The 8768-nt window shown below is 43.0% G+C and overlaps 1 protein-coding gene across 2 annotated transcripts in view; it reads left to right on the top strand.

The window, feature by feature from the left end:
• LOC109314445 (arginine-glutamic acid dipeptide repeats protein-like) overlaps positions 1 to 8768 on the top strand; it is a 189383-nt gene that overhangs the window by 141555 nt on the left and 39060 nt on the right. The window contains exon 7 of one of the 2 annotated variants that reach the window (XM_019541625.1): positions 8224 to 8289. The exons of the other annotated variant lie outside the window; for it this stretch is intronic. Within the exon in view, the coding sequence (XP_019397170.1) occupies positions 8224 to 8289 (66 nt within the window). The remainder of the gene's footprint in view (positions 1 to 8223; positions 8290 to 8768) is intronic. 2 annotated transcript variants of the gene reach the window in all.

The following is an 8768-nucleotide window of genomic DNA, read 5'->3' as shown; positions in this document are numbered from 1 at the left end:
GGTGCAGGACAGCCCCTGTGTGCTCCCTTGTGGACCGAGAAGTGGATGGGAAGTGCTTCTGGTCCACTTCCAGGTCTGCTGCCGAGTGCGCTGGCGATTCCCCCATGTTTCTGTGGGGCGCTCCATGCGCGCCAGCATCACAGCATTCACAAGCCCCTGCTACCTAGAGGTAAGTAGAAAAGACATTTAAAGCCGTCTCTATGTCCGAATCTTTTCAAATCTCTCTGAATCGGTTCAGAGGGTTCTGATTCGATTCAGAGAGATTGAAGGGTCCTCTGATTTGATTCGGAGATTTGGCCACCAAATCAGGCCGGATCGAATCGGGGACTGAAGTTTCTCACAGCCCTAATGCGCCCAGTTTGAGATGAACTGTAAAAACATTGCTAAGTGGTTTTGTTACTTACTGAACAATATGTCTGTGAGCTAATGCATATTCACTGTATATGTATTAATTTAAATGTAATTATGTCCCCTGCAGCAGAAAAGCAGGTGTGGCTTTGGAGTATCTCAGCAGCCTTGAATACATTTGTTTAATTTCCACATGATAAGGATACAATCACAAAGCAGAGAGATGGAGTGGAATAAAATAAATACAGTGTGTGTAGGGGGGTGACTTTTGTGGAAAAAATTGTTCCTAATTCAGCACAAACGCAACCCTTTGGGATTCAGGCAGTGCAGGCTGAAAGCACTAGTTTATTTTCCTGATGATGACACTTTTTCCTTCTTATTTATCTAAAGCTTTTACACTGTCACCCATCAGAATATATTTTGCTTGAAGGATTCTCAAATGCTTTTAGTAGTAGCGAGACTTGTAGCGAACTTCGGGAAGCTTCTGCCTCTCCTCCCTTCTCTGCTTGCCATAGTGTTACACTTCTCTATTTTGGGGTTGTCAGAGATGAGCAGAGCATCAGTTGGAGGTAATTTTAAGTGTCTGTGTGTGTGTCTATGTCCTTCCTGTTAGGGCAGAAAGAGTTTGTTAGAAGTGTTTATAGTGTTTTCTTGAAAAAATACACGAGTTTCCAAGATACAGAAGACAGATAAGTGTTGCCTTAGTCTCTCTCCAAAATACAGAGGAAGACAAGTAATATCTTTTATTGGGTCGGTTTTATAGTTGGGAAAAGACCCTTTTGGGCACAAATGTTCTTTCAAAGGAGACTGCCTGTGAACCTGGTTCAATAAAAGACATCAAACAAATCTTGCTTCACTTATGTTCCCACCATAGCTACAGTGCTCTTGCAACACCATTACTTTTGCTATAGAAATAGAAGTTTCTGACTCCAGACCCAGTTTGGTGGTGTGCATAGGAGTGTAGCTTGCCTGGGCTATTTGGATGCATGGGTTGGGGTTTTCAAAGGAGCTGAAGGTAGGCTGTCAACCAGACCTCATGGACTTTCATGCCACCTGGGTGGATGCATTAGAGCATTTCATTAGCAGAACATCTCCAGCCTTGACTAGGGCACATCATCACAGTTGAACTATCTTAGTGTGAAACGATAGTGGAATAGAAATTATGAAGGAGTTATGGTTGAGATTTTTTTTAAAAACTAGGTAGCCAGCTAAATGCTAGTACTCAGTTTGTGATGATGCTAATTTAATTGTACAGATTTGTCTTTAAATAAAAAGGGTAGCTAAAATACTCCATGAATAGCACGCAAGCTTATATTTTACATCAATATTATTTTGTTGATAGAATACGCCTCATCTGCAAGATTCCTCCTGGCTGATCATGCCATCTGAATGGCTCATAAGAGAGGAATCAAACTCATTTTGTTTGTAAATATATAGAAATAAAATCAGCGGTTTTGAACTATGACTCATAAACGGGATTCTTAGGGAGCTGGTTTTTAACACCTGCTATGTTTAAAATAACATTAAAAGTGCTAGTTGAGACGGCCACAAAGCAATACTTCATTATTCCTTTGTCTTCATCTTTAATTCACTTTGTGTCTGGTTATTACTGAGGGCTCCAAATAAGGTCTGATCCTATACATATTACAGTGTCTAATGCAGTGGAAGGTCTGAAGGGTGAAATTATCACCTTAGCTCTTAATTTACTTGCCTTTGTGCTTTGGATCAAAGCTTCAAAATGAGCTTTCATATTGTGTGCGTGTTTAGCAAAGCTTAGTGACAATTTACGCCACATAAAGTGCAACAGAACCGTCAACAGATAAATCACGTGGCATTTGTAAAAAAAAAAAAAAGAAATATTGAAATGGGAAATTAAATATGGCGCAGAAGATGTATAGGGAAGGTTATACCTGTTTGAGTGAGTACTTGGACACACTACCACCTTTCAGATTATGGCAGAATGATCTTCTCCCAAATGGTGCGGCATACCCTTGCCTCCCCAAGGTAGTAAATTGTGCTTTTCAAGTTAGCATTGCCATCAGTCAGCCTTTGCCTTTTATGCCCTCTGCCAGCACCGTGTTATATTCTGTATTCTTGCATCTCCTCCTCTCCTCCAGGTGCTTGAGATGTGCATGTGTAACTGGTTTGGTCATACACTTAGTTGTGGGTCTGGAATACGGACAAGCTATTGGAAACTGTAATGTTGTGATAACACTGTCCGAAGTACTGTTCCTTGTTAAAGCAGTGATTGTCAATTGAGGGGCTGTGGGATCTTGTTAAGGGTGTGGCAGAAAATTAAGTGTGTGAACATCTACTTGTGATTCAGAAGATAAACCCAGAAATTTCCAACAGGAATCCATAGGGCGAGGCGCATTCTGACCTGTTGTCTTTCTGAGTTCTTTGCTACAGACAGCTTTTTTCCATAGTCAAGAAATGAGTGAAAGCTGGCATTTCTCAGGAGGTGTCTTGAGTATTAACAAGGATGAGGACCACAGTGTTAGAACAATGATAATGATCATTGCTTGCATTAGAAGGCCCTGGATTACTTTAAAGCTGATAATTTGGATACCATAATGATGGGTTCATTATAAAACCTTGCATTGATGAATACAAATATTATTAATTGCTTACTCATGGGCTCTGTATATTCAAAATGTCATTCAGACGTGAGCTAGTTTAGTCATGATGGTAAATCACCTCAGTGTTTCCATGCCTCAGTTTTCCCTTCTACAAAATGGACAATAATATAAGTGTCCTCAAACTTTTTATCTTGTCACAGTGCTGGGCATTGGACTAAAGGGCTGTGCTGTATGTTTGTTTTATCCTTAGAGGAATTGAACTTCTGTGCTGTACTGAGAGGAACTGTTACCCAGATATAGCAACTTGCTAAAAATGGCTACTGGAAAAACATCCTGCAAGAAAAGTTGGGGAATGGCTGAGAGGAATTTGTTCGGTTTAGTGGTCTTTAGGAGCTGTATTTTAAAGCAGCCAGCTGGGAGATTGTGATGGGGGACATTATGTGATAATCCCGTGCTAGTCTGTATCTGTGAAATTTCCCCCAAATTATCTTGTTTTAAATATGAATTGCATTTCTGTTGTGCAATTTCAAATCTCATGATTTTATTTCATATAAATGAGTCACTGGGATATGTCTTAACAGTAATTGAAGTGCTTAACAGGAGACTATGCAATAGTTTAATTAGTTTTGATCCTGTTCTGTTATATTCCTGGAATCCTTTAATAAACAAACAAAAAGCCCATTAACAATTGGTTTGCTAGCCATTTAGCAAATGTTCTTTTATCATGTTCATTCTGTTTTCAGCAGAGCTGAAGCACAAACCGGTTCCTCATTTCCTGTATTTTAGACACTGCTCCACTTATTATAGCAATAAAATAATTCCTCCAGTTAAATGGGCATCAGCATCTTCAACTGCTGTCAACACAGCTCTGGTAATTGTGTTTAAGTGAAATCATTATTGCAGAGCCAGTAGAAAGGAGCACGGATGAACCTGGTGTAAATGTATTTTGGGATGGCTTTGTTTAAAAGATGAACCCCATACACATATAAAGTAGAGATGAATTTCACTATTGGGTTGTCACTTCTAGGCCATAATCCTTAATTTTGGGGTCTTAAAAAGGCCCTTCATAGTATTTTAATTTGAGATATGAAGTTGTCTCAAAGCTTTAGATACTTTTAAGTGATGAGGGCCTCTGGGAGTTACTTCATCTGTGACCCCCTTTGAAGATGTGTACTCATTTGAGGGTAAAAACTGCCACTAATTTCAGTGATGGAAGAGTGCAGTTGAAATGATGACACTGGGAGCAGTAAACACGGTGGGACAGAGGTTCAGATTCTTACAAAGTGAACTTGGCCCTATATCCTTCCAGGATTGATGCACAGTGAATTTTATGCACAACTCTGTGCAAGTCTTCTGGATAAGACCTTAGCTGAGATGCTTCTGCCTTGCATGGATGTTAAAAATCCAAAGGCTTTTGCTGGGGAAAACCTCTAAGAGAAAATGTCCTGGTCATCCTTTGTGGTTGTGTGGGATGCGGTATGTGCCTTATCTTCCTGGTTGCTGCCTTTAGGCCCCCATTTTGTAATTCCGGGTTTTGTTTTTAAACTCTGCTCGGGTTCTTTTTGGTAGCCAAATGGAAAGGAAATGTCAAGGATGAAGTTAGCTTGAGAATTGAGAGAGAGAGGAGGAGGGAGGGAGTATTTTAAGAGATCTCAGCTCTAGTTATGAGTCTGCTACTACCCTGTTAACTTGTGTCTGTTGTCCCATCTGTAAAATGGGAATAATGCTTAAGCTTTGATTAAACAAGCAACTTAGGTAAAGGTATAGTTAAAGTGATGCAACATCCTGCCTCTTCTACATAGATGCAGGTATATTGATATGAAGGTATTTCATAAAGGGTTAGCTATTCCTGCACAGGGAGAATAATGGTAGTGGTACAAGCCTACAAGGAGGCACCTTTATATTAACATAGCCGTGCCCACGTCAGGCCTTTTACTGTTATATAACTGTTCTGGTTACAGAATCGGCCATTACCGGTAAAATTCAAGTTGGCACAATCACCTTTGTAAAGGGGCTTGAGATGCTTATTATGAAGGTGATGGTGGCATGCAGAGATCTTTTAGAGTGCTGTCTAAAAGTACCTAGATGCTTACGGACTGACAAATAATGAAAAAGGCTTTAAAAGGCAGCTTGCTGCTTTTACTTCCTGGCAAATGGCTTGCGTATTAAAATGTTCGGAGGTGTCTGCCCTTTTTATGGGTCTTAACAGTGGCTGTCATTTGTATTCGAGACTTTCTGTTTAAAAAACAAAATTGCAATGCAAAGCTGTGGGTTTCCTAATCTTTGGTGAATTGTGCCACCATGTTATGGGTAAGCTGTAAAACAGATGCCGAAATGCAAACCCGTCGCCTTTTGGAATTGTTTTGTTCCCCGGCGTTGCCCGTCTCAGATCCCCTAGCCAAGGCCCCACTTCCCCGCACACTAGCTTGGTATGCAGAAGCTGCAGAGTCTGTTCACTGTGCTTTATTTACGGAAACAGCAGGGTTGAGATTGATTGCGTTGTAAGACAGTGTGTGGATGAGGGAGGGTCACAGCACATGCTCAGTCCTGTCAGTCCGAGGGCGAAGTTTCTGCGTTGTGCGTGCAGGCTTAGGTCATAGCACAAGCTCAGTGAAAGCTCTCTGAGGTCTCTCAGACTGCATGTGCCTCCATTTTGAGTTGTTAGAGTGGAAAAAGGCAGAGTTTTAGCTGTAAGTAGAGGTTCAGGAATACATCTAAACCCACCAGAGCCTGTCATAGTCATGGATGATCCATTCAGCCCCTGCAGGTAGGCTACATCACTCTGGCCTCCCTAACCAGTGATGATTTTTGCTGCTATTTCTGACTTCTGCAATGTTTATGAAATCATTTCATTATTCTTGCATGTTCTTCAGAACCTTATAATCACGTCAGCCTCGCTGTGCAGCTGTATGTTTGGTGCATGAAAGCAGTGTATCTACTGGCTCAGGGATGCACGGACCTGAATGCTGAAGCTGTGCGGATCGGGGTTTTTTTTTTTTTTTTTTTCCCCCTTCCCTCCCCCCCTCCTGGTGCAGTTTTAATTTCACTTGCGCTCTCTGCACGCCAAGTCTATGGCACGTCTGTAGGGAGCTGCAGAGCCAGTCTGCGGGTTGCAGCCTTGTCTATGTGGCTAGTAGGAAATGTTTGGGCCTGCAAGAGACTGTTTAGATAATGTTGCAGGGAGGGTCGTAGATCGGCAGCCATTGGTTGCCTTGAAGGTGGGTGGAACTTGTTTTGATTGAGAGCCTGTTTGCCTGGGCAAATGATACTTCTGATGCTATTTCTTCAAGTGTCTAAAAGCAAATAGCACAGTTCTGTGCGCCTGTCGCATTTGTGTGAAGCAGCCATGTCGGTCTCCAACGTGGGCTTGCTCTTTAGAAATCTTCATTAAGAGAAGTTTGTCATGTGTCAGTTTTGAGAGCTACACCCACATCTGCTGTACTGGGCTAATGAAATATTTGTGTAAGAATGCAGACCGGGGGAGAGGAGGGGCTGTATAAAATAACGCCACTTGTCCCTGCTTAATCAGATGCAGTAAATGCTTGATACCTGGTTTGGAGGTCTCCGTGCATGACTGGGCGGACCGATGGGCGAGTCATCAGTGGAAGTTGGGGGACATTGGGGTGTTCAGGGAAATGAGGGGAAGGGAACTCGATTCTGCAGTGCAGTCTTATTGGAGCACTACCTGAGCTGGTGCAGAGCTTGGTGCGGCGGGCAGCGTTGGTGTGATATGGACCTCTGGCTTGCCAGTTAGCTTGCAGGAATGATCACATCTGCAGAAGGACCGGTGCTTCATGGTGCTTTTTGGTTTGTGGTAACTTCTCTTTTCCAGTTGCTGTTTGCAAGCACTGTATTCTGGAGTGCCTGCATGGTTTGGGACGGGGGTAATTGCCTATGTGGCCATATACCTACGAGATGCCGCACTGACAGTTCACTGGCCTACCTGGAAGATAAGCGTGTGTGCAAACGCTGGCATTGCAACAGCACTTAGTGCCTGGCTGCCGGTCTCACCAGAGGCCAGGGACCAAATGGGCTGTGAGTTGTCCTCTCATCCAGGCCAGATGAGTGCAGTGAGCACAGGAAGGCTTTGTTCCTTCCACCTCTCCTTGAACAGTGTCAGGGTGAAATGAAACAGTGAATGTTCAGTAATAGGTGGATATCGAGGATTTGTCAGTAACTGAGGTTGGTGTAGTGTTAGAAGCTACAGGACGCGCATGATTTTTGTCCATTCTTCTTGTTTGGCTGAGGACTCATCCTTAATCTGGGTGAAAAGTTTCATAGACATTAGGGCTGGAAGGGACCTCGCAAGATCATAGGGTCCAGCCCCCAAAAGTTGCTCTGGAAAGGTACTTCTGAAGCAGTGTCCACCTTGTGTGGACCTCTTGGTTAGCAGGAACCTAGCCTTACTGTCAGGGGGTACTTCCTTCAGGAGGAGTGAGGCAATTAATTGCTTGCCCTGTCTGCATCCCTAGTTTTCATGCTATACCTATGCCATAGATAACAGAAGATTTTTGTCCAGGGTGGTCTTTCCAACGCCTTTCCTCATCACTTGCATTTAAAAACCAAAATGGGGTGTCTGGAAAGGTTCTGGGCTCTAGCGTGGAGCTGAAAGCTTGGCCATGTTTGTTTTTAAGGCGTATCAGGTTAATTTAAACGAGCAGAGGTGGAAGAAATGAAAACCCCTTAGATCATAACAAAACATACTTGTCAAACAAAAATGTTGCATTTGGCAAAACAAAAATCTGCTGAGAATGGCATGCTGGTAATCCTCCTTTACGTAAGCACTTGCACGTGGCGGAGACCTCCATTAAGTTGGGCTTACCCAGATCCTGCAGTCAGAGGAGGCTCCTTGCGTTGGGTGCTCTACAAACACAGAATAAACTACTATTTATTTTTTTTAAAGAAGGAATGAATTGAATGCCTTTTGGGGCTATGGACAGAGGTGCCTGCTAATCCACTTCAAAAGCCAGGGGATCTGAGGAGTGTGCATCACCTGTTACAATACAACTGTTAGATTTGTGTGCTTTTGTAGAAATACAACTTAGCAAAATCAGGGTTTAGGTTGCAACAGTTCTCTTTTTATTCGTATCCTTTCCAGAAGTATACAGATGGACCAGTTACATCATAACACATAATATCAACACTATATGTACTGATAGGTAGAATTGTCTCCATCTATACCCGGAGCCACCTATTGCTGATATATAATGCTCTCTATTCTTGTGTGTGATGCTGCTCTGTTCTTTGGTTTCTCTGAGCCCTTGATTCATCCTTTGCTTCCTCCCCCACCACACAGATTTCTTCACTACCTTTCCTGTGGTGGTGATGATGGACTGCCATTTTGGGACAAGCAGCACTCCTGGTAGGTTTGTGGCTGTGAGTAGGAGTTGGTATGCTTTGGTTGGGCAAAGCTCGGGGCCGGTTTGGAAACTTTCAAGTTCCATCCCTGCCGCTGACTGTGTGTGTGGTTTAGACTGCCTCATTGGGATCTCTTGTTGCTTCTGCAAAAAGTGAGTAAAACCTGTCACATGGTGGGTTGTGATGCTGAACCTTCAGGTTGCAGAACTGCCGTAATGACTCAGCCAAGTTCAGGTCCCGTCCTGCTAGGTGCTGTTCAGACAGACAGTGCAGAACACTTTCTGCCCAAGGAGCAGTGCAGTGTGTGTTTGTGCAGTAGTTTGGAAAGATTAGCATGTGAAAGGGAGAGTTTTTACTGAGCCCTAAAGATTTCATAGCTGAGTACAGTGGGTCTGTATTTTTTTTCCTGTTGTATGCCTTGGTTTATGAGGAGTTGGTGGCTGGTAAATCAGTAAGGTTATAGGTCCTCCTCCCCCCCCCCAG

The sequence above is a fragment of the Crocodylus porosus genome, unplaced genomic scaffold (genome assembly GCF_001723895.1).
Source record: "Crocodylus porosus isolate Cpor-Errol unplaced genomic scaffold, CroPor_comp1, whole genome shotgun sequence".
In the NCBI taxonomy this organism is placed as follows: Eukaryota; Metazoa; Chordata; order Crocodylia; family Crocodylidae; genus Crocodylus; species Crocodylus porosus.
This window is presented reverse-complemented; position numbering and strand designations above follow the sequence as displayed.